We start from the raw sequence: 26,893 nt of genomic DNA, 5'->3' as shown, positions 1-26,893 counted from the left end.
AGCCCCAAATAAACAATATTACAATAATCCAGAGTTGACAGTACAGTATACTGGGCCAGCAACCGAAAGGACTCTAGATCAAAATACTTCTTAATGGTCTTCAATTTCCACAAAATTCCATATCTTTTTTAAAATTAATGAATCCATATTCTTAACAATGGAATCCGTATGCTTAACAATGGAATCACAAGTGGGTCATGCGCGCCAGTGGTTCCCAACCCTGTCTTGGAGGACCACCAGGCCAATCGGGTTTTCAGGATAGCCCTAATGAATATGCATGAGAGAGATTTGCATATAATGGAGGTGACAGGCATGCAAATCTGCCTCATGCATATTCATTAGGGCTATCCCAAAAACCCCACTGGCCTGGTGGTCCTCCAGGACAGGGTTGGGGACCATTGCTTTAGACAATTCTAAATGATTTCCCCTTCTTCGATGAGTTGAACACACTGGAGTCGTGGCCATCTCACATTTCTGTAAGAAGGGTTTTATGAATGGTATCACTCCCCCCCACTTCCTTTTACTAAACCGCGATAGCGGTTATTAGCGCAGGGAGCCGCACTGAATGCTCCGCGCTGCTCCCAAAGCTCACAGAGGCAGTGCGGAGCATTCGGCGCGGCTCCCTGTGCTAATAACCGCTATCGTGGTTTAATAAACGGGGGGGGGGGGGGTAAGAGATTTGCTCCACATTTTTAAAGCGGCACAAGAAGCTCACGGAAACTAGCGATGGTTACTTTAATGTAGGGGTCCTTTTGTCAAGCTGTGGTAGGGGTTTAATGCGCGTAATACCGCGCGTTAAAACCACCTGCCACACTAGCCGCTAACGCCTGCATTGAGCAGGCGTTAGTTTTTTAGCCCGGCGCAGGGGGTTAGCGCGTGATGAAAAGTCCGACGCGCAAACCCCGCTAGCGCGGCTTGATAAAAGGACCCCGTAGTCTTCATAAGCAGAAATCTCAGAAAATAAAAAGCAAAGTACTCATTTATCTTTTTTATTTTTTTGTGAACCTTTTGCTTACTGTTGTGAAGAAAAAAAGCCTGAAGTAATTACAGAAATGACAGCGCCACTGTTGTCCATAGTTGGTTGCTAGGAGCCCATTTGCTTACTTTGATCTGTTGCATTGCGTCTTTGGGTTCTCTTTTTCTTTAGCAAGATTCTACTCGCTTGTTATTTCTCAGTGACAGGCGTCATGTATGAAAAGTTACACTGTACAGCATAATGGGAGACATAAAACATTGCTGTAGCTCGTGGGGGTAGGAAATGCTTCAGCATCAAATGTATAGCTGTCACCTTCAGCTGGGATTTTCGGTGAAGCTAATAACTGCAGTAGTGGGATAGCAGTGACAGCCAGTCAGCCATAGTTCAGTGAAGGAAACACAGGGGAAAGGAATTTCATTTTACATATCAAGAGGAGATAGCTAGGAACGCGATAGGGTAAACACAGTAGAGATACCCAGAATTGATGAGCATATGATAATTCTAGTTATCTGTACTTTGTTTATCAGGATGGATGTAAATCTAAGATGAACATGGAACACGATACAGGTATTATGTATGCAAATAAGTAGGATTTAGTATGACCATAGTGCATGAAACTAGTATTATGTGTATATACATAAGATGATTGATATAAATGTGTCTGTATTGAAAAGGTCTCGGAAAACTCTCTGTATTGTAACACCTTTACAGAAGCTCAGGTATTGTAACACCATTATAAAGGCTCATGTAAACTGCTCTAAATTTCCTCCCAAGTCATTAGTAGCAGTATAGGAGCTTTCAATAAACAATAATTATACATATCCCACAGTGCACTGCCAGTGACAGGAAATGCAGGAAGACACAAGGACAATGCAGCCCAGAAAATGAAAAAACGAAGCTAATTCATAGCACGAATGCAAAGTGCACCCATTGTAATTGAAAAAGTGACAACACTCACTAATTACAAGATGCTAATTGCAGTGTGCAATCCACACCTATTCTTCAGGCATACCTAACGTGACCATTTATTTTTTTCCCTCAAAACGGAACATCTAATAATTTTTAGATAATAACATTGTTGATATCTGTCTTTCTGTCTTTCTTTCTCTCTCCCTGCCCCCCTCCCATTTGTTTCTTTCTCTCTCTCTCTCCCTGCCCCCTTTCTTTCTTTCTTTCTTTCTCTCTCTCTCCCTGCCCCCTCCCCTTTCTTTCTTTCTCTCTCCCTGGCCTCTTTCTTTCTTTCTGTCTTTCTTTCTCCCTGCCTCCCACCCATTGCCGCCGATTTCTTTCTGCTTCCCCAACACCGATGCAGCAAAATGGGACGTATGGTTACGTTAGACATACCCTACTCAGGGATGGCAGGATTTTTATCTCCGTGAGTGTTTTAACACCTGGGTGACCTTTAGTGCTGGCTGGCACTTATGGTTGGTGCATGCTCAATCTGATGGTAAGGGCTGGATTCGGTGAATGGTGCCTGAGTTAGGCACAAGAAAGATATATGCTAAACTCATATTCAGTGGTGTAGTAAGGGGGTATTCCACCCCCGGGCACCATCTTGGCACCCATCCTCTTTTCTGCCCCCTCACTCCTTCCCTCCCCTCCTCCTGCTGCACGCCCCTTCCCTTCCCCGTACCTCTTTAATTTTCCCAGCATGAGCAGCATCATGAACTTGCTGCCCACATTGGTGTTGGCTCTCTCTGACATTACTTTCAGGTCCCACGCCTAGGAAGTGATGTCAAAGGGAGAGCCCCGCCCCAGGCACCACTCACCCTTGCTATGCCACTGTTCATATTCTTTTCTTTTCTTTTTTTTAATTATTTATTTGAATATCACAGTATATGATACATACAAAATGCTAAAGCAAATATGAGTCCTTGTCAAGGAGAGAGAGGAACATCTTCATACATATAGCCAATAGGAAAGAACAAAAAGAAATAATTTGCCTGTATTACAACATTTTAAGTTAATTTAAACCACCGTCTCTTTCTAAAAGGAATCTTTCTAACTGATCCGGTTCAAAAAAAGCGTACGATATATTAAGATAAGTAACCAAACACATGGCTGGAAATTTTAGGAAAAAAGTTGCACCCAAAGAAATAACCCGACATTTATATTGAAGAAATTGTTTATGCCTATATTGGGTGGTTCTGCAAACATCAGGAAACATTTCTAATATCTGGCCACAAAACAAGGAATCTTGTTTCAGGAAATAATTTTTCAAAACGATACTTTTAATATTTTCAGAGGAGAAAGAAACCAGGAGAGTGGCACGATCAGAAATTTCATGTTGAGTAGTTTCAAGGAATAAAGTCAAATTTTCCAATGGATCTTTTTTTTTATTCAGATCCTTTGGAAGTACCTCCCTCCTGGTTAACTATCCCTCTGACTGGGAGATAGAAACATCTATTCAATACTATTGCTCTATTCTAGAACCTCTTTAAAATACTTCCTTAGTAGTATCTCTGCTGAAAGCAATAGACATATTGGAAAATGTAATATTCTCATATTGGAGGCTCTCACATGATTCTCCATTATTTCGCATTGCCTATGCAACCAAAGGCTATCATTAATTGCTGATGTACTAGTTTGTTGTAACAATCCAATCTGATTTTCTGTTCATATTCTATAATGGGCGATATGTGGCAAGCACCCTATATAGAATAGCACTTACCGTATTTTCACGCAAATAACGCGCACCCGTATAAAACGCGCACACGGGTATAGCGCGCAGAAATCACGATGATATGTACAAAAACTTTGGTATACCGCGCTCACGGGTATACCGCGCATGCTGCCCGATGCTCCTTTCGCCCGCCCTGACTTTCCGTGCGCTGTCCCGACTCTCCGTTCACCCCCCCTGACTTCCGTGCACTGTCCCCCCTTGAAGGTCTGTCCCCATCCTGAAAGCTTGATGCCCCCCCCGATGTCCGATACATCCCTCCCCCCGAAGGACCGCCGACTCCCCAACAATATCGGGCCAGGAGGGAGCCCAAATCCTCCTGGCCACGGCGACCCCCTAACCCCACCCCGCACTACATTACGGGCAGGAGGGATCCCAGGCCCTCCTGCCCTCGACGCAAACCCCCCTCCCCCCAATGACCGCCCCCCCCCAAGAACCTCCGACTGCCCCCCAGCCGACCCGCGACCCCCCTGGCGACCCCCACGACCCCCCCACCCCCCTTACCTTTGGTAGTTGGGCCAGAAGGGAGCCCAAACCCTCCTGGCCACGGCGACCCCCTAACCCCACCCCGCACTACATTACGGGCAGGAGGGATCCCAGGCCCTCCTGCCCTCGACGCAAACCCCCCTCCCCCCAACGACCGCCCCCCCCAAGAACCTCCGACCGCCCCCCCAGCCGACCCGCGACCCCCCTGGCGACCCCCCCACCCCCCTTCCCCGTACCTTTGGTAGTTGGCCGGACAGACGGGAGCCAAATCCGCCTGTCCGGCAGGCAGCCAACGAAGGAATGAGGCCGGATTGGCCCATCCATCCTAAAGCTCCGCCTACTGGTGGGGCCTAAGGCGCGTGGGCCAATTAGAATAGGCCCTGGAGCCTTAGGTCCCACCTGGGGGCGCGGCCTGAGGCACATGGTCGGGTTGGGCCCATGTGCCTCAGGCCGCGCCCCCAGGTGGGACCTAAGGCTCCAGGGCCTATTCTGATTGGCCCACGCGCCTTAGGCCCCACCAGTAGGCGGAGCTTTAGGATGGATGGGCCAATCCGGCCTCATTCCTTCGTTGGCTGCCTGCCGGACAGGCGGATTTGGCTCCCGTCTGTCCGGCCAACTACCAAAGGTACGGGGAAGGGGGGTGGGGGGGTCGTGGGGGTCGCCAGGGGGATCGCAGGTCGGCTGGGGGGCGGTCGGAGGTTCTTGGGGGGGACGGTCGTTGGGGGGGAGGGGGGTTTGCGGCGAGGGCAGGAGGGCCTGGGATCCCTCCTGCCCGTAATGTAGTGCGGGGTGGGGTTAGGGGGTCGCCGTGGCCAGGAGGGTTTGGGCTCCCTTCTGGCCTGATATTGTCGGGAAGTCGGCGGTCCTTCGGGGTGGGGGTGCGAGTGGTCCTGCCGGGGGGGGGGTGGGATGTATCGGACGTCGGGGAGTCGGCCGGGCAAGAGGGCTTGGGCTCCCTCTTGCTCCGATCGTGGATGCGGGTGCGGGTGGGAGCGCGTGCGAGCGGTCGTTCGGGGTGGGGGTGCGAGTGGTCCTGCCGGGGGGGGGGTGGGATGTATCGGACGTCGGGGAGTCGGCCGGGCAAGAGGGCTTGGGCTCCCTCTTGCTCCGATCGTGAATGCGGGTGCGGGTGGGAGCGCGTGCGAGCGGTCGTTCGGGGTGGGGGTGCGAGCGGTCCTGCTGGGGGGGTGAATCGGGCGTCGGGCGGGGTGGGAACTATGTTTTAAAACTTTTGTATACCGCGCTCACGCATATAACGCGCGAGGGGTATGCGCGGTAGGTAAAAACGCGTATAACGCGTGCGTTATATGCGTGAAAATACGGTAATTCCAATTTCAGCACCCAACTTTGAGAGGACTTACGCCTGCTAAAACTCGGTGTAAACTTTGGCAACTGGGTGTGCAATTAACTCCGTTCTATAACATTGTGCCTAAATTTGAGGAATGCACCTGACCCGCTTGTGCCCCTCTCATGGCCACGCCCCCTTTTTAGTTGCCTGCTAGACAATTTAGGTACACTGTGTTATAGAGTAGCACGCAGGCAGATCTGCATGCAAATCCTATTAATGCCAGTTAACATCATTAATTGTTAACAGCTTATTAACTAATTAGTTTACGCATGGACAGGGCTGTAGTGGGGTACAAGGGAGGCAGGGGCTCCAAAATTGAGTCCTGTCCATTGCTTTCCCTGCTGGGCTGGGCGGGACAGGAGCTCAAGGGGGCATGTCGCACGGGGGGATGGATCTGAGATTTGGGCTCCCCAGTTTGGTCACCCACGCAGAGTTACGACTCAGTTTGTTTTTAGTTATTAATCCACAAACTTTTATATCTGGATCTTTAAGGATCCCTGAGGAAGACAACATTGTCGAAACACGGACCATGTCGGGTCCATAGCTGCCAACGTTTTGGGTCCTAGATATATTTTATGTGGATTATTAAATTGTACTTTTAATAAAGCCTGCATCTTGAACATCAACATGTCCACAGCATTTTTTGTTTTTGCTGGATTTGCATTTTCTGTGGAGTTTTTATGGTACATTTTTTTTGCTTTTGTTAGCACACTGTGATAAACATGCCTCCAAATAGTCATGCACAACCCCCCCCCCCCCCCCAAAAAAAAAATAAAAAATAAAAACCAGACATAAATGATTGTGCTATTCAAGTCCCATGCTGAAGATAGCACTGACCACTTTTTAACACAGCTTAGTAAAAGGGCTCCGACATTTTCTGAACCAAAACAGCAAACTCAATGCACACTTTTTAGAGACCGAGGATAATCCTACAAGGAGTTCAATATTGGGGTGCTCAAGCAGCCACTGCACCCATAGAGCTGGCACCAAAGACCTCAATCACCTCACAGAAAATAATGTATTGTTCAATCCAAGCTTTATTGTTCAAACCCTTGGCAAGTGCTGTACCTCTCCATTGTCCAACGTCCGAAGCAGTGAGAACAGTTCCTGAACTCAACAAACTCAATGAGCCATACCAAAGACTGTACAAAATACAGATTATGGCCAGGATTCACTAAAGTCCAGAAATCTATCCAATTCGTGTCCTTTCCGTTTCCGAGTCATTGTAGCCGATTCATTCATTAAAGCTTGTCCATGCAAATGATCCAATCGTAAACACGCCCCCATTTGCGCACACGTCTCGCTGCAACATTGATTGACGCGAGTGCGCACTGTATCCTTGTTGCTTTTGAAGCGCAAAACGCATGCGCTAGCTCTTTAGGACTTCACTGCATAGAAATGGGGCGAGGTTTAATCGCGGACGTCATTAGCGGGCTCCGAATGCGCCTACCGCAAAGCATTGTCGTAAAAAAGGCAAAATAAGGAAGTCTCTTACCAACCATCATTTTTCTGAAGTACTGTTGCAAGATGTATAAGCAGTGTCCGTTGCGTTTTGAAAAATTTTTTGGAGAGGTTTAAGGAGAAATAGCATTGGAGGTTTGTGAGTAAGCTGTGGAATTCTTTGAGTTTGTCCTTTTTTTACGGATCGATCTAAAAGTGATAAAACAAGGGGATCTGGAACGCTATAATTACCATTCAGAAAAAAGACTTAGCAATGCAGCAGGAGTACTTTAAACCCTCACCTTCACACAGCTTACAAGTAACTGATCGAGTGTGTGGATAGAGAGCGGGACAGGTGAGCTGAGGGTTAGTTGTTTATGGCTGGTAATTAATGAACAAAGGCATTTGTCATCCCTGCTTCAGAGGCATCAGGATAAGGGCAGCTACTTTAGCAAAGAAGGTTCCAATCAATCTTCATCGGTTGATGGTGATAGGAGAACGTTGTCAGGAATTGGAGGGGATTTATTGATGCAGTTCATAGGATTTGCAGAAACAGCTCTTTGAAGGACAGGGTACTAAATCATTTCTTGTTCTCTTTTTTTTTTTGGTCCAGTCTTTTAGAATTTGCAATCATTTCGAAGATTTGCTAGCTTCTTCTAAAAAGTAACAGCATTCTCCTTATCTTTAAGTAAATATAAAGGTGAAACTATCAGAGTCGTATACCTTGAATTCCTTACAGGTTTTAAACTGGGTTCCACTCTGTGCCATCAAGGTGCCACAGAAAAACTATGGCTAGGAGAAAGTTAAGTCCACAAAAACCAAAGAAGATACAGATCTCCCACGGAAGCAAGCCAAGCGATTAGAAAAAGTGGGAACCAAAGCAGACACACAAAGGGGACAAGATCCAATCAATTTTGGTCACTATCTTTAGTGTGCGAATTCACATGCAGAACTCAACACAGGCTATGTTTCGTCAGAAAGCCTTCATCAGGAGTCCAAACAATATCAAAATATCTACAACACTTCTTACAAAGCAAAGAAAATCTCTTTATCTCAAGTAGAGAATGACACGGGGAAAAAAAATCTGTCCCCGTCACCGGACCACCGTCCCCTTCACCACCCCATCCCCGACCCACCCCATCCCCGCAGCATCCGCCCTTCCCTCTCACTACCTCACTGCCCTTCAGCGGACTGAGAATCTCCCTCCCTCCCCCTTACCTTCACGGCACGTTAGTAAAGAATTGAAACTTAAGGGAGGGAAGGTGCGCAGTCATCGATCGTGCGCGGCCCCCTCCCTCCTTACGGCCAAATCTATCTCCCTAAAGCCCTGCAGCCATTCTCCTGCCCTTATCCACAGCACAATTTCCAGCCCTGTCTCCCTCCCTTCCTGCACAGCTTTAGATTTTGAGGGATCAGTGCAATCAATCACCGCTTAACATGAAAAGGAAGAAAAAATAGAAAAGGAAAACAATTATCCTCCTCCTTTCCCCACCCTGGAACGATTCTGACCAATCGGTAACAGAGGAGGAGTATATTCCTCCTTTTTCCCCCTCCCCCACAGAGAAAGATATAGGGTAAGAGGGTCGTATCGCATCCAGCAAGCAAGTTCCATGTTTTCACAAAATCTATCTCCCTCCCTCCTCCTTACCTACACAGCGCTTTTGTAAAAAACTTACTGAAGCCGGCAAAGCCTGCCTACCTGCAGTCGCGGGTGTGTGGGCGGAAGCTTTTCCTCTGATGCAACCGGAAGGGAGGGGAGGGAGGGGGCCGCACACGATCGGTGACCGCGTGCCTTCCCTCCCTTAACTGCAGGGACAAGGCCATTCATCGCTCCACGGGGCGGTGGATGGCCTTATCCCCGTGCCTGCAGTGAGCACTTCCCCCCCCCCACCACCACCATTTCGGCGAGTTACCCACAGCTAGCCGCGGGTAACTGCCACCATGTCATTCTCTAATTTCAAGACCACACTGTGTTACATCGTTTGGGATCGCACACCAGTGCAAACTGCGTGTAAAGCTAAAAGTTTGCTTCGGTATGCTGCTTTGGTTCCCACTTTTTCTTATTGCTAGGAGAAAGATAGCCATGAGCTTATCTGGCAGTGGGAGAAGGGGAGGGCGGAGAGAGAAGAGTATGACCCCAAAACCAGTTACAAAGAAGAAAAATGAAATATGGAGAGTGGATTACATCTGGAAATATACTAGCAGTTCTGATCAAACTTTAGCAGTATGGAATCAACAGTAAAGCTGCAAATCAAGCAGGATTTCTGTAGGAAGTGAAATAAATGGCAGATAAAGGCCACTGTGGTTCATCCCATCTTCTAGCACAGAATATAAGGCTCCTTTTACTAAGGTGCGCTAGCATTTTTAGCACGCGTGACAATGCCGCGCATGCTAACCCCGCGCTACTTGCCAAGAACTAACGCCAGCTCAATGCTGGCATTAGCATCTAGTGCGCGCGGCAGTGCAGCGTGCGCTAAGCGCTTGCTAAAACCGCTAGCGCAGTTTAGTAAAAGGAGCCCTTAGTGTCATCTGCGAATTGAATCACCTCGCTCGTCATTCCAATTTCAAGATCATGTATAAATAAGTTAAATAGCACTGGTCCCAGTATAGATCTTGTAATTTTCACATGCTCTGTGTTTTTTTTTTCTATGAAATTAGCCACATTGTGCAATAAAATTCATTTTAGGAAAATAAGACAAACATACATCATATTGAGGGCTACGGTATATCTGGGCCTCCAATCAGGAGTACCTAAATGGGCCGCCGCGTGTGCAGATCACCGGACTGGATGGACCTCGGTCTGATCCGGTGAAGGCTTTTCTTATGTTCTTATGTTCTTAGGCTTACAGGCAAATAGCATTTTCTCATATTTGGGTCCCAGCTTAGGTTATCACATTTACCTCATGTATTCTTTATTGTACCCTGAAGGTCATTTTAAGCAATAGGGAACATAAGTGCTTTTATAATGTGTGTGTGTGAGTGAGAGTAAACATGTGTGTAAGCGAATGTGCTTGTGATTTCGGCAGTTGGAACCCAAGCACAGTACCGGGTAAAGCTTTGGATTCTCGCCCAGAAATAGCTAAGAAAAAAAAAATTTAAATTGAATCAGGTTGGGCAGACTGGATGGACCATTCGGGTCTTTATCTGCCGTCATCTACTATGTTACTATGTTACTATGTGAGTAAATGTGTGTGAGTGAACGTGCATGTATGAATGAGTGTGTAGGTGAGTGAGCATGAATGTGTTTGTGAGTGCATATATGCGAGTGAATGTGCATGTGTGAGTGAGGGTGAGTATTTTAAAGGAACCTAGAATCTGGAGACAGGAAATTACCAGACTGTATACAGGAGTTGCGGGTTCATGTTAGCAGAAATTAGCTGACCCAGTCCCAGATGCATTAAAAATGGTCGCTCAAGCCGAGTGGGTCACTGGGGGCTGATTCATTGTCTGATTTTAAAATGACTTTGCATGCAAATTAGTTTTACGGAGGGCTGCCATAAACTCACCCCACCACAGCCGGTAGGGGAAGCCTGAACAGATGAGCTGCAGGGGAAGCCCCAAAGCAACCGCCTACCACTCCGCTGTTCGAGGCAGGAATACTTTTTTAAAATCTTAATGGGTGCAGGTATTGTACACACTATAACTCCTAAAAATAGGCTAATGCTAGATTAGAGAATGACATGGTGACAAAATTCATCACCGTTCCCGTCCCCGCGGATAACCGCGGGAAACCATCTTCATGTCATTCTTTAAGGAGAGAGGGAAGAATCAGAGTATAATTGGGCACAACCACTGACCGCAAGCTTTGATTTGAAGAATGCTGGTGTAGCAGGATTGAAGTTGAGATAGACACTACAGAATGAGTCTCTGGTATCCAGAGCAGCTATTGTGATGTCATAATGCCTCATTCCACCAGTGCCTAAGAACCAATCACATCAGTGATGTCACAATGGCTTCATTATCCTTGGCTCACATAAGAATCAGAGTATGAATGGCCACAACCACTGACCCACAAGCTTTGCTTTGAAGAATGCTGGTGTAGAAGGACCGAGGTTGAAATAGACACTAGAAAATGACATGGGATTATTTCCCACGGTTTTCCGCGGGGACGGGGACGGTGATGAATTTTGTCACCGTGTCATTATCTATGCTAGATCAAGAAGGTCTGTACAAATAGAATTTGAGATAGAGACTATGGATCTCAAGTGCCCGCAGTTATTTGCTATTAGAACAAGTCTTGGCTAATAACCTAGATGCGGGCTATCATCGATCCAAATGTCTCTTTTTTATTTTTTATTTTTAATATTATTATTACCAATAAGAATGGCATTGTATAAATTATGTATGTATAAATATTTGCACCCTTATTTAGGATTTATCTATAGTACTTAGCTCGGGTGTAGTTTTCTACCTGGCCATCCAAAAGACTTCCTCTAACGGCCAGAACACGCCGAGGTTGTATTAAACATAATTGCAATCGCAAAACGCTTTTTCCTGAAGAAGCTCTTTTTGTAGAGAGCGAGCAAAACGGAGATCTTCCGTCGTATTACTTCCGGATGGCCGGGTAGAAAACTACACCCAAGCTAAGTACTATAGATAAAAATCCTAAATAAGGGTGCAAATATTTATACATGCATAATTTATACAATGCCATTCTTATTGGTAAAAATAAAATAAAAAATAAAAAAGAGACATTTAAACCGATCGTAGCCCGCATCTAGGTTATTAGCCAAGACTTGTTCTAATGGCAAAATAATTGCAGGCACTTGTGATCCATAGTCTCTATCTCAAATACTATTTGTACAGACCTTCTTGATCTAGCATTAGCCTATTTTTAGGAGTTATAGCGTGTTGCACTTGAAAAAACACAGGTATTGTAACACACATACAACATCTGTACACATAAAAAAGAAAGAAAATTAAAAATATGACAGACCTATTGGTAATTTGGGATCCTTGGCGGCCGTCGCTAAATTTAGTGCATGCCTTAGCAATGTTAGTGCATCAGTCGGAGGGCTCGTTTTAATATTAACGACCTCGTTTTAATACTAGAGGTCATTTGCACAGCAGAGTCGGAGAATGTATGAACGCACGGAAAAGCACGCAGTGAGCCGTTGTGTACATCGGTCGGCAAATTAGGTCATCCCTAAACCAGTTCCAGACTGATTTAACGATGATTGTTAGATGCTCGGTGAGTTTAGTGCGTCTGGACCCCAGAACTTATGTTTTCATTCATTTCCATGGCAAGAATTTCTACTTCGCCAAATAAAACAGTGAGTACCAGCAGATAAGAATCATGTGTGGTTTATGGTTTGTTTGACAGATTGCCTTTTGGTGGCAGCAAAGCAATTCACAAACAAGTTCAAAATAGATTAAGTATATTTAGAAAGAAGCATAGGTACAATATTGTATTGTATATGATATAGCACTTGTACAAGAGCATTCAAGTTTCAAGTTTAATAAAAATTTGATATACTTCCTGTCAGTCTTCTAAGCGGTTTGTACATATTAAACTAGGGGAACATACATTAAAACATACAGGACCTACTAGAATGATAGCATTAAAGTAAATAAGTATATTATAAAATAGGCAAGAGAGCCATGTAGGGGAAATACAAAAGGAAGGGGGATCCCATCTGATAACCAAAGCAGAAATGAAGATAATGTTTCATAAGGTAAGTGCATTAGAGGTTGAACGTTTTTAGTTTTCCTTTGAAATGATCTAGCATAGATTTACAAAACTAAAACATTAGGCACATCGAACCACCCTTTTTGACCCACCTTGATTCCTTTAGACTGGAATGTGCATAGGTCTCACCTTGCCAGAAGCTCTCGAAAATTAATTTCCCTCTCTCAGTGGTAAAAAAAAAAACAACAACCCAGAACCTTCAGGAGATTTACCCTCTCTTTTACTAAGGTGCGCTAGCGTTTTTAATGCGCGCTGCAGATTAGCGAACGCTGCCCCCCCCCGCTAAGCGCCAGAAACTAACACCAGCTCAATGGTGGCGTTAGCGTCTAGCACGCGCGGCAGTGCAACCCGCGCTAAAACCGCTAGCGCAGCGTAGTAAAAGGAGCCCTTAGTCATTCTTTTGTGTTTAAATTAACCGAATTCTGGAATGCTTTAGCGCTTGCATTAAGAAGTTTAGGTCCTTTTGCTTTATTCCGGAAAGCTCTGAAAACCTTCTTATTTGCTAAACATTTTGGAAACTACCGTACTCTAGTCTACTTTTCCTTGTCAAGTTTATGTATTATGCATTACAGCACTGTTAACCGAGTCGAGCTCCTTTTGGTTGATGGCCTGATCTATAAAATTAAGTTTTAGCTTAGTTTTAGTTTACTTTACAATCTAAAGTGCAAAAGAGAAAAACATCACTTATATAAAAAGATAAATAGAAAGGAGGAAAGAATGAAGAAGATACCCCAGAGAAACTTCAAAGACAAGGACTAGAAGGCAACAAAGTGCAGTACAGCTCTCCCTACGGAGTTGCGGTTTTACTACTCGCGAATTCGGTTATTCGTGATTTTTTTTGCAGGCTGCCCGAATCTCCCCGGGCCTTACCTGGTGGTCTAACAGTGATTCAAGGCAGGATTGATCATCTTATGCTCCTGCCCCGTGCAGAGCCGTCATCAAAATGGCTGCCGTGAGTTCCTGTTGTAGTCTCGTGACTACAACGGGAACTCATGGCAGCCATTTTGATGACGACTCTGCACGGAGCAGAAGCATAGGATGATTGATCCTGCCCCGCGTTACTGCTAGACCACCAGGTAAGGTCGGGGACACAGGAGGGAGGCAGGAGGGAAGCGGGGGTGAGTCAGAGCTGGCCCTAAAAATTATTCATGATTGTCCATATTCACGGGCCAGCTCTGCCCCTAACTCCCGCGAATACGGAGGGAGAAGTGTACAAAAATTAAATTCCAGAAGAACTAACGTGAAGTGATACTAATTCATTTATCAAGAACAAACACAATTCAAGGTCTGCACAAGTTGCCCCAGCTCATAACAATCTATCTGAGGATGTCTCCAAACTGTTAGCAATACAAGCTTGACCACAATGGCATAGCTAGAAATAATTTTTTTGGGGGGAGGGGTCAACTTTTAACATGGGTGGGCACTATTAAAATACTTGGTGTTATCGTGGACTGTTCTCTAGCTTTTGAAGATCAAACTGATTCTCAGGTTAAAAAAATGTTTTTTAATACTATGAAAACTCCATGCTAGTAAAAGCTACTTTGATTTTCATCCTTCAGATTACTAGTCCAGTCTCTGGTCTTAAGCACCTTAGATTATCGTAACATAATATAGTTGGAATCTTATAAGAGATTAAGTATTATCCAAAATGCGGCAGTTCGTCTCATCTTTGGTTTGAAAAAAAATTGGATCGTGTAAGACCTTATTACAAAAAACTACAATGGTTGCCAACGGAGGCTAGAATTATGTTCAGATTTGCATGCTTATGTTATAAAACGCTGACAGGTTTCAGCTCCAAAATAGCTCTTAAATCATTTTGACGTGGCTAACACTACTGGTTGCACTCATGGAACTTACTTGTTTACCATCCCAACCCTGAAGGGCTGTATTTATAAGAGATTTCTAGACGACTAGGTTCATAGACAAAATCGCGGAAGACAAAGGCGCGCGCCGACAACTTAGCGCAAGACGGAGGCGTGCGCCGAAGAAAATGACAGTTTTTAGGGGCTCTGACGGGGGGGGTTTGTTGGAGAGCCCCCCCCATTTTACTTAATACAGATCGCGGCGGCGTTGTGGGTGGTTTGGGGGGTTGTAACCCCCCTCATTATACTGTAAACTTAACTTTTTCCCTGTTTTTAGGGAAAAAGTGAAGTTTTCAGTAAAATGTGGGGGGTTACAACCCCCCAAACCCTCCCCCAACGCCCCCACAATGCGGCGCGATCTGTATAAAGTAAAGTGGGGGGGTTCCCCCACACACACCCCCGTCGGAGCCCCTAAAAACAATTATTTTCTTCGGAACGCGCCTCCGCACTGCGCTCAGTTGTCGGCGCGCGCCTTTGTCTTCCGCAGTTTTGACCTGACACCAGACGACTAATACTACTATTAATTATTTCTAGAGTGCTACCAGAATCACACAGCACTGCACAGAGTCACAAAAAAATAAGAAAACAGTCCCTTCTCAAAAGAGCTTACAATCTAAATAGCCAAGGCAGACAAGCAGGATGTCATGGATACAGTTAAGGGGAACGTTTAATCAGCTGGCTGGGTTAGAGGGCAGAGGAGTAGGACAATCAAGTCATTGTGACATCACTGATGAGGTTGGCTCTTATTGGTGGAATGAGGTATTATGATATCACAATCTCAGCTCTGCTTCCCGAAGACAAACAGAATGTCATGGATACAGTTAAGGGGAATGGTTAATCAGCGGGTTGGGTTGGAGGGCAGAGGGGAGTATAACAATCGTCCCCCCTGTGCGGAGACTGTGGTACGATCCAGCCAATGGGAAGGCTGCTGTAATCACACGAATGAATTAGCATATTTCAGTAGATAAGCCCCTCTGAGAGGTGTACAATTATAGACCCTCTTTCAGATTGCCAACTTTTGTTTCAATGCTGGAGTTTTCCCATTCCAGTGGAAAGCATCTCTCGACGCTTTTCATATTAACTCTAATTGCATTGTTTTTTACTCTATAAAACACTTGGATATCACAAAACACTTTGGATCTCCCTGTTCTGCCACAACACATTATACAATACATTTTCTTTCCAAAGGGCCTCTGAAGACCTCTCAATAGCACAGGTAGAATCAAATATTTAGTAAACTCCCAGGCTCCTGCTCTTGGCTTCAACAGCGCAGGTTTAAATGTAAGAAGAAGGTTTAGCAATTCCCTTTGTTTAGGATCACCGTGTAACAAATTGTACCCAATTGAAAACAATATTGGTCTGTAAATTCCTATTATGATCGGGCTTCAGCTGAGCCAGCACTGGCCGGAAAATCTAAAGTAGTGGAAAGTTCTAAGGTCAGTTACAGACTGATGCTTGCGTGGCTAGAATTAACACCCCTGTCGACATGGAATCTTAGTGGATTAATTCACTTAAATTAGAAAATCCACTGAATCTGTGGCAGAAAAACATTAAAAGGGTCATTATCAAGTTGCATTAGGGCATGCGTTATTTGCCTCGAATGCTTGGTAAAGGGGTCAAATGTTGGATCTGGTGCCCTAACCTAGCACTGTTTAGGTTGCCTTGCAGTGCGTAGTAATGAGATGCAAATTCATGGAAATCAGCTCATTACTATGTAAATACTGTAGCACAGCTTGTGATGAAGGCACACACCACAAGCTGCATTAGGGTTGTCCAGAAAAACCTAAAGTTGGGAAAACTGTGCAGATTGAAGCTTTTCCCATGAATTTGATTGTGCTTGACAAGAAAATAAATTTTTTTAAAATGTTTTAGAGTCCACCCTGGGGTCATTCAAAGCCACTGATTGCATAAAACTTCTTTTTTTTTCTTTAAATTTGCCATTATTTTTAAACGTATTGGTATTATAGCTATAACTTTTATGTTTTCATACTCAGCAATGATACATTGATAAAAAGATCTAACAGTATTTTATTAAATGGATCTTTTTTTCTCCCAAAATTTTATTGAAATGTTATATAGTAAGATACAGTAAAGCAGTAGAAACATATTCAACAAATTGCTCATAACACTATTAACACAAAGCTTAGGATATTAAAAGACGAAATCCTTGAAATGAAACTCGCTCCCCTCCACCCCCATCCCATTTGCAGAGGGTGAAAAACCAACATCCATCCACATCTCCATTCTTTCACTATAATTCAATTACTATCTGCAAACTCTTGTATGGGCGCCCATAATGATCAAAATTTGGCCCCTTTACCTCTCTTCTCCATTATGGCCTCCTCATATTTCCCCAACTAAACACACTGAAATCCACCAAAATTGGAAAGACAACAAGGATGCATTTTTCCAGGTTTTCAAAATGGTTTGGATTGCTATAGCAGTAAGTGTAGTATCTGTTCCGTCAGGGTTTCCGCAGCTGGCATCGTGCTTGTTGCAGGTTTCCGGGTCTCGCTGCGTCTTGTCAGGTAGAAACTGACGTTTCAGTCGTCCTGCTTCAGGGTATGGTGTGAAATCTGCAGTTTGTCTTTGTAAATAGTGGGTCCACTGACCTGATTGGGAACAGGGCAGTCCGTTGGTCACCAATTTGAATCTTGGTAGGAAAGTCAGTTAGTCACAAATTTGAATTTTGATTGGAAAAATCAGGTGGGCTTTCTTTTTTTTTTTTTTTTACCATAGAGAGGAAAAGTCTGTGGTGAGTTTAAAGATGTTCTTCCCATGAAGCTGGGTTATATGTCCTCTCAGGGTTTCCGCTGCAGGCGACGTGCTTGTTGCGGGTTACCGGGTCTCGCTGCGTCTTGTCAGGTAGAAACTGTTTCAGCCATCATGCTGTGGCTTTTTTCAGGCTATGCTGTGAGGTCTACAGTTGACAAAACAGTGAAGGTGATTAATGACACAGTGAAGGTGGTTAATGGCACAGCTGAACGAGCTATTAAACTGATAACTGACTTTGCCATTGGCATCACCACAGACCCAGTGCAGTGTGAGGCCATGTTGCAAGGAGTTGAACAGCATCACAAGCTTTATCCTATCTCAAGATAGGATGCTTGAGTGTTTGGAACACAACAACAATTTCTATAGTGCTACCAGGCACACACAGCGCTGTACATTGTCCCTTCTCAGAAGAGCTTACAATCTAATTGCCATTGATAGATGACTACACCAAAGTGTACGTGTTTAGCTATTAGCAAAATATGCTAAATTTCTGTTATTTTCTACAATAAGGTACAGATATATAAAAAATACTGCTAGATTGTTTGCATAAAATGTTTTTTTTTTTTTAATGTCACTCTACCACACAAAATATATTCAGAAAACCCCACCGTGCCAGAGACTCATTGCTGAGTGTGAAAACATAAAAGTTATAGCTATAATACCAAGAAATTTGCTCCATTAAGCAAAATTAATAGCAAATTTTAAGAGAAACGAAGCTCTATATAATCAGTGACTTTGAGGGACCCTGGGATGGACTTTATAAAACTTTTTTCTATTATTATTATTATTTTATGATTGAGATAAGAGCATATCATTTATACCATTGATGATTATTAAGTGATATATTTATTGTTAATTTGTTTGGACATATTGTCACACTTATTGTAAGTTTGCACATGAATAAAGAATTAAAAAATAAATAAATAAATTATTTTATGATCAAGCACAAATTTATGGGAAAAACTTCAATTCGCCCAGTTTACCCAACTTTAGGTTTTTCTGGACAACCCTACTGCATTATCCCCATCCTTTACAAAGCCACGCTAGCGTTTTTAGCACTGGCCGCGTCCGAGCTGTTACTGCTGCGGCTGGCGCTAAAAATGCTAGCGTGGCTCTGGAGGGGTATAGCTGGTAAATTTACTGTCTGGGAGCACTGGGCCTTAGACAGAAACATGAAACTACCACTAGGGGTCACCAGCACCATTTTGAACCTGGTTTCCAGGTTTATTAGGATTTTGATATACTGTCTAGGGCAGGGGTGTCAAAGTCCCTCCTAGAGGGCTGCAATCCAGTCAGGTTTTCAGGATTTCCCCAATGAATATGCATGAGTTCTATTTGCATGCACTGCTTTCATTGTATGCTAATAGATCTCATGCATATTCATTGGGTTAATCCTGAAAACCCGACTGGATTGTGGCCCTCGAGAAGAGATTTTGACACCCCTGGCCTATGGCGAAGTGCTGGTGAAGGTGACTCGGGAAACATCCTGCCCAATCTCAGTAGACACCAGGTATATTGATGGTAGGCCTGTAGGTGGCTTTTTATGTGTCAGAGGCTCAGGGCTATGGATTTGGTACTCCAAACTTATCACTCCAACTCCTCTGTTTTTCTACTGTCTGACCTCGACTCCAACTTCTACTGATATTAAGCTTTAAATTGTTTGCTCTGAATCTAAAGTACTTTAGATATAGGAAAAAGATATAGTGTTCCCCCAGAAATTCGCAAATCGCGGACTCAACTAATTTGCGGTATTTTCCGACCGCCTCTTCCTGTACTAAATTCAGGCTACACCAATCAGAAGCTGCATGATAAAGCAGGAAGAGGCGTGATAGTAACAGGAAGAGACGGTCGGAGCATACCGCGAGTGATTTTGAATCCGCCCGGTGCCTTAGCTGCCCTCTCCTGCCTCGAGTGATTTTGCACCCCAGCTGCCTTGTCCTGCCTTTTAACCGTATTCACGGTTTTTCAAAATTCGCAGGGGTTCCTGGAACAGAACCCATGCCAATTTTGGGGGAGTAGTGTATATAAATTTACTATATATTATGATGTATGTATTTATTTTGAAGCTGGCATCAAAGTTGGAGTCGGTTTGTTTTTTTTCTGACTCTGACTTTGACTCCACCCAAAATCGCTTCTGACTCCAGCTCCACAGACCTGGGGAGGTGGGATTGCGACCAGGGTGTTGTAATGTCAGTGGAGGGGACGGGGTGGTGGAAGGGGGCAACTTCAGTGAGTATCGATGCTCCTGGGTGAGTAAAATAACCCTCCCCCTCCTTTACTAATGCGTAGCGCTGGTTTTAGCGCCGCTGCCGGTGGTAACTGCTCTGACGCTCACAGAATTCCTATGAGCCGGCGCCAAAACCAACGCTACGCATTAGGAAAGGAGGGGGGCCTGTTTGTGAGGTGGCTCACAAGCAGCAGGATTCATTTACCTCAGGATTCTACTCGTATAACTTGCAGAACTGAAATACCACAATGTGATTCTCATGATAAATCAAGGTTTATTGGATTTTATTGTGCACTGCTTGGTTTACTTTGGTACTTAGCAGCATATTAAATAAAAATAAATTACAAAAATTGCCACACCTTAATAAATTTACCCCTTAAGGAAGTAATTTTTAACAACTATATAGGTGTAAATTCTGCAAATGTATACCAGTTTTCAAAATGGAAGTACTGTGAAAATTACCCCAAGCAGATTGCTCCCACACAAAGATTCACTATACTTAGGAGTTGTGAAAGGGAAGTTGAGGGGCTTTGCAAATGCTTATCAACTCCGCTGCAAGATTAATCACAGGGGTTCCAAGGACTACCCATACAACTCCTGTGTTGAAGAAACTACACCGGTTACCTATGCAGCAAAGAGTGCTGTTTAAGATTGTTGCGATTATACACATTTCCCTCGTTATTCGCGGGGGATAGGGGCAGAGCCAGACCACGAATAGGGAAATACCGCGAATATCCGGCTCTGACCCACCCCCGCCTCCCTCCCGCCTTCCCTCGGCATCCCGGCCTTACCTGGTGGTCTAGCGGGCTTTCGGGGCAGGAGCGATCTTCCTACACTCCTGCCCCGTGCAAGTCGCCAATAGGAAATGACTGCCGTGAGTTCCCGTAGTCTCTCGAGACTACGGCGGGAGCTCACGGCAGCCATTTCCTATTGGCGATCTACACGGTGCAGGAACGTAGGAAGATCGCTCCTGCCCCGAAAGCCCGCTAGACCACTAGGTAAGGCCGGGATGCCGGGGGGAAGGCAAAAATATGGGGGGGGGGGGTTTTCCCCCTCCCCTCAAAAAAATCGTGATTATGTGAAATCGCGAGTGCGGAAACCGTGAATGGGGAGGGGGAAGTGTAGATCAGACATTGTATCATGCTTCCCCCAAAGATCTTACAAGAATTCTTTGAGACCTATAAACCGAGAAGAGAGCTTAGAGATGTAAATGGGATGAAATTACGTTTGGAGGGTAAAATGTCGATTATGCATTCTTGGATCGGAGCATCAATGCTATCTGTGACTGGCGTAGAACTATGGAATGCCTTGCCTGGTATCCTGCGGTTTTGTATGTGGAGGATGAATTTTAAGAAAATGCTGAAAACTCAATTATTTGCCAATGCCTTCTTCTGCTAAGGTATATTTCAGTCGATAATCGCCCTTTAGAATTTTATGGGACAGCAATGTATGATTTAAAGCTTGCTTGTATTTCTGAATTGATTGAATTTTCGCTCTATCCGTTTATAACAAGAACGATTAATGATGTTGTTTAGACATGTCTATGCTATATGTGATAATCGTAGGGAAACAAGATTTTATGTATGTGATATGGAAACCGCACAGTTGTATGCGGTATAGAATTTTTTTTAATAAAATAAATAAATAAAATTGGGCTCCTTTTACAAAGCCACGGTAGAAACCGGCAAGGTAAATGCTCCGACGCTCATAGGAATTCTAAGAGCGTTGGAGCGTTTGCCTCACCGGCCCATGGTAGAAACCTCTACCGTGACTTTGTAGTTTTAATTCATTAATTAATTAATTACATTTGTTTTCTATCCCATTCTCCCTAACAAGCTCAGAACGGGTTACAGGTTAACATATATACCCCCCCCCCTTTTACTAAACCGTGATAGCTTTTTTAGCACAGAGAGCCGCGCTGAATACTGTGCGCTGCACCTGCCGCTCATAGGAACTCTATGGGCTCCATTTACTAAGGTGCGCTAGCGTTTTTAGTGCACGCACAAAATGACCGCGCGCTAAACCGCGCAGTACGCTTCTAGAATAACGCAAGCTCAATGCTGGCGTTAAGGTCTAGCGTGCAGGGCAATTTAGCGCGCGCTATTCCGTGCATTAAGGCCCTAACGTACCTTTGTAAAAGGAGCCCTATGAGCGCCGGGAGCAACGCAGAGCATTCAGCGCGGCTCCCTGCACTAAAAAAAAAAACTATCGCAGTTTAGTAAAAGGGGGTGGGGGATAATATCTAGTTAATGGGTTACGATTTGCCATATTTGCAGTACAACATCAACAATTTATTATTTCTATAGCACTACCAGGCGCACACAGGGCAGTACAAGCTTTTTATCCGAATATTGTCTACTCTTTCATTATTGTCCTGTGTTCATTCAAAGAAAAGGCTTTTTATTGTTACAGTTTTTCTTTCAAATTATTGTTAGTGATATGGCCATTTGCTTGTAGTAATTTGTACTGATTTTATTTTTATTTCTTTTAACTATTTGGTGCTTTGCTGTTCCAGTGTCATTTTTTTGTTTACTGTTGCTAGGTCTGCAGTGTCGCACTGTGCACTTAAAAGACAATCCTTACATGCAATCTCGTCAAGACACATAGACAAGAAAAGAGGTTTCAGGAAATAAAATATGGTTAAAATCAGGAAAACCAGAAGGAGCCAGACAGTGGCATAGTAAGGGGGGATGGCGGAGGGGGGGGGAGAACCGCCCTGGGTGCCGTTTTCGGGGGGGGGTGCTGACACCTCTCCTCTTCTCTGCTCCCCCACCCCCCCCCCATGCATACCTTTTTGAATGCTCGTCAGCTTGAGCAGCATCTTCTATTTGCTGCTGGCATCGACTCCCATCTGACGTTACGTCCTGGTCACGAGAGAAGGGAGCTGACACCGGCGCGAGCAGCGGATGGAAGACATTTCAAGAGGTATGTGGGGCAGGGGGGGCAGGAAAGTGCTCAAGTGGTGAGGAAGAGTAGGGGCAGGAAAGAGTGGGGGGTACATGGCATGGTGATGCCAGGTGCCACCACCCTCGCTTTGACACTGGAACCTGAGTTTAAAATTTAAAATAACACCAAAATATATGGGTCAGTATTCAACCAGTGGCAGTCAGCATTTCTTTAAGTGTTGGACAGCTGCCAGCTAAATCTCTGTTTCCCAAGTCGGTCCTGGAGTATATGTTTATGCTTATGTTTATTAAAATCTTTATATACCGCACTAGTCATTAACGGTACTAGAATAGATGTGTCTGTCATGTGTTTCTGCGATCGTAGTGGCCAGCTTTAGCGAACCTCGCAGGCCACTCTCCAACTCGGTAGCACGTTCCCTCTGACGCGATCCCGTGCGTCAGAGGGAACGTGCTACTGAGGTTGGAGAGCGGCCTGCGAGGTTCTTTAAAGCTGGCCACGATCGCAGGCTGCTCTGAAGAGAAGGATCAGCGGCGGCGGCAGCAGCGGTGAGTGAGGGCGGGAGGTGTGTTCCCTGCCGAGGATGCGGGCAGGGAGAGAGCTTGCCTGCGCTTCCAAATGGTGAGTGAGGGCGGGAGGAGGGGAGTGGCCAGAATGTTCCCTGCCGCTGGGTTCTAAAATGGACACGGCCACGGATCACACACCACAGCGGCAGGGAACATGAAACCCTAAGTGCGCATGCGCGCTTAGGGTTTTATTATATAGGATATACAGCCAAAAAGGATCAAAGCAGTTTACAATATAACTTAATCAAAAATATGAAAAGAACTCCATTTAAATAGAAAAGAAGAAAGAATATCATTTCTAACACATGATATACTATAACATTCAAATACATAAAATTAATTAATTAATACAAGTTTAAAAATTATAAAATTATATAAATGCAGACTGCAGTCCTGAATTCATCTCATCAATTTAAAAAGGTCAGTTGAAAAAAAAATATGCCTTTAAATGTCTTTTGAAATTTTGAAAAGATTCTTCCTTTTTCAATTTTCTACAGGCAAACAGTTCCATAATATTGGGACTAAATTAAAAAAAAAATGCACAATTTCTAGTCAAGGCCATATGAGCCTTTGAAATATGGGGAACAACTACTCTATTATCATGCAAAGATCTTAATAAGCGCCTAGGTGCAGAAAATAGCACCAGGTTAGAAATATATAATGGTTGTAGCTTTGCCAATCAGGAGTTTAGGATATCCACACTGAATATGCATGACAGAGATTTGCATACAGTGGAGGCAGTATGGACTAAATTTCAGGAGGATATTCAACGCCAGCTGGCACTGGCAGTACCCAGAAATTACGTGTGTGGAGCCAACATTCTGTGCCACCCCATAAAGCGAAATACTGCCAGAGCCCACATAACTCTTGGCACTTCGCCAGTTCTAGCCGTGGACTTCCCCAAGCACTAACTGGAGGAGTTTTGTGGTGATCAGAGCCCATATTCAGTGGCACTCTCTAGTTAAGTACTCTCAATATTGGCTTCTTGCCCACTGTGCATGGTTTAAGCAGATAGGAGCCTCTCCCAACCACTTAAACCAGACTAAATGTCAGCTCCATATGTTTTTAGGCTGGACTTGAATATCGCTAGAAAAAGATCATAATACATACAGTACAAGGTAAAGAAAAAGGAGCAGCTTGTCTAATAGAGGGCATAAGCAGTTGCAATACGGCGGCATTCATAGTGCATAGTAAATGACGGCAGATAAAGGCCTGAATGGTCCATCCAGTCTGCCCTGTAATCATAATTCCATGATTAATTTAAAGTGTCTTTTTTTTTTTATTATTTCTGGGCCTTAAACCTTCGAAGTCTACCCGATTTGATTGGGTCTAGTAATTAATGTGATTGACCCCTGATGCAGACATTTGCCAAAACATGGCCTTTCTTTGGTCCTTCTATAAATGTATTCATGCGCCCACACTCGGAAGGCTCATCACGCTTCCTGGTTTTACTTTCACTGTCAGTGAAAAGTGCATACAGTTTGCTGTACCATCTAAATACAGGTTGTTTTCAAATAATGCAAAATGCTTGGACTCTGATGTGCTGCTAATACATTCATTTAACTTATTTCCTTTTTCTCTCTTTAGGAAGCTGTGGTAAGCACTTGGATGCAGTTCAGTGATGGCTCTGTGACTCCACTGGACATTTATGACGCGAAGGATTTCTCCCTCTCTGCCACATCACTGGATGAATCAGTTGTTTCAGCTCATCAAAGCACTATGGTGAAATGGCCAGTTGTGACTGCAGAAGGTGAAGGACAAGGGGCTTTGATAAAAATAGACATGATGATCTCGGAAACCTGCCAGAAGTCTAAAAGAAAAAGCATTTTGGCAGTAGGGAACGGTAATATCAAGGTAAAGTTTGGCCAGAATGATGCCGACTCAGATATGGGCCATGATTATGATGCCGATGGTACAGAAAACCATGCCAGTGACAGAAGGCAAAAGTTTACAGATCAGGACCGATATGGTCAAGATGGACGATATTATGGAAGTTCTTCTGCGGAACGAGAAGAAGGTGTCGTAAGGAAAGCCAGCACTACTATCAGGTCAATACTCAATAGTAGAGCTGATGGAAGTAAGCTTTCTGATGACGGCCAGCTACAAAACATTCCAATAGACTTCACCAATTTCCCTGCTCAAGTGGATCTGCTGAATAATCAAGAAGAAATGGAAGATAATAATCTTGTGCAGTCTCCCAGAGGCTTAAGTGATTTGGAGATTGGAATGTACGCATTGCTAGGGGTCTTTTGTCTGGCCATATTAGTTTTTCTAATAAACTGTGCCACTTTTGCTCTGAAATACAGGCACAAGCAAGTGCCGGTGGATGGGCAGGCCAACATGAGCCATTCTCATGACTGGGTATGGCTAGGAAATGAGGCCGAGCTACTTGAGAACACACCAGATCTTTCACCTCAGCAAGATGAGCATACCACTATCTTAGACAGAGGAATGAGCTTGGAAGAGAACAATCAGCTTCTTAATGGCAGTACTCAAAAAAATGTTCAAATGCAAATTCATCAATCAGCTGATCCAGGGGGCAAACATGGGAAAGAGCAGAAAAAAGAACCTCTGCATTCCCCCACCTCAAAAAGAAAGCGGGTAAAATTCACTACTTTCACTACCATCCCAGCAGATGATGGTTGTCCCACTGTTAACTCTATTCTAATGGGCAACGATGATGATATTAAGTGGGTATGTCAGGACATGGACTTGGGAGACTCCAAAGAATTGAGAATCTATATGGAGAAGTTCAAAGATAACGTGTAGCATTGCAGCTTAAAGGTTAACCACACCTTGAGATCTTCAGTTCTGCAGGACAAGACAGAACACAGCGGGGCCCTATGGAATAAAACTATGACATTACAGAACCCATTTTGGAGTCAAGGAAAGATATTTGCCAAACTGTGCATGATTTGGGGCCAATAGAATTCATGAATTTGGGGAGACTAATGTTAAATGTAAAAGGACTAAACAAAATGGAAAACTTGAAATAAGAGTAGGACGAATTGTGGTTTAAAATGTCTGAAAATTATACAAAAAAGGTACCAAAAATTCTTTGTAACAAAAGGAAAAAAAAAAACAATAACGCGTTTATATTTCTAATAAAGCATCAACATTATGGAACAGGGCTTGCTAGAAGACTTTTTAAATTCTGCATGAACAATACCTATCCATTTCTGTTTTCATGAAGATCTCACAATTGTTAAATATACTAGGTAAGGGATTTCCTGTTACAATTTTGTGGCCTGTTCAAGTCTGTAGGGAATTTAATGTTTGCTCTTTTAAGACTTTCTTTGAAAAGAGATTTTCTTTTTACATTTTAATCCAGCAAATTCTCCATGGACCAAACTGTAATTGAATTCTAAATCTCAGTAATAACCTCTTTCTCTTGGAGAGAAGCTCAAATGTTTAGGGCCATAACATAGTCAATGGCAACAGATAAAGTCCAATTTAAACTCGCAGAGGTTTAAATAAATCTTTGAGTATATAGATATATAGAGAGTATATAGATAGATCAATCAATTCATAGCACACATTACTCAATACTAAAGAAAATATAAAAGAGAGAAATTGTTGATATGATTATTGCGGAACCTAAGAGATGAGCATATAAGTGGATCGGTGGCGATTTGATGCGGTTCTCCATAGCAGGATGGAAGTGTCAACACTAACAAGTCACGTTGCTGAGATCTAAGGCAGTGGTCCCCAACCCTGTCCTGTTGGGTTTTCGGGGTAGCCCTAATGAATATGCCTGGGGCAGACCTGCATTCCTGTCATCTTCATTACATGCAAATCTCTTTCATGCATATTCATTAGGGCTTTCCTGAAAACCTGACTGGCTGACAGGGTTGGGAACCACTGATCTAAAGAACCTGTCTTCTTAATATTAAGTGCTGAGTAATGTGGGCCATGAATTGAACAGATAAAGTCCAGCATT

General features: G+C 44.0%; 1 protein-coding gene across 4 annotated transcripts in view; it reads left to right on the top strand.

The window, feature by feature from the left end:
* The window catches only part of TMEM132C (transmembrane protein 132C), a 557,469-nt gene extending 531,390 nt beyond the window's left edge, over positions 1-26,079 (top strand). For all 4 annotated transcript variants that reach the window (XM_033957218.1, XM_033957220.1, XM_033957219.1 and 1 more), the window contains exon 9: positions 24,541-26,079. In XM_033957218.1, the coding sequence (XP_033813109.1) occupies positions 24,541-25,722 (1,182 nt within the window). In that variant the 3' untranslated portion in view covers positions 25,723-26,079. The remainder of the gene's footprint in view (positions 1-24,540) is intronic.
* The last annotated feature ends 814 nt before the right edge of the window (positions 26,080-26,893 follow it).

The sequence above is a fragment of the Geotrypetes seraphini genome, chromosome 8 (genome assembly GCF_902459505.1).
Source record: "Geotrypetes seraphini chromosome 8, aGeoSer1.1, whole genome shotgun sequence".
NCBI lineage: Eukaryota > Metazoa > Chordata > Amphibia > Gymnophiona > Dermophiidae > Geotrypetes > Geotrypetes seraphini.
The sequence above is the reverse complement of the archived record's forward strand: the minus strand, read 5'-3'. Positions and strand labels throughout refer to the sequence as shown.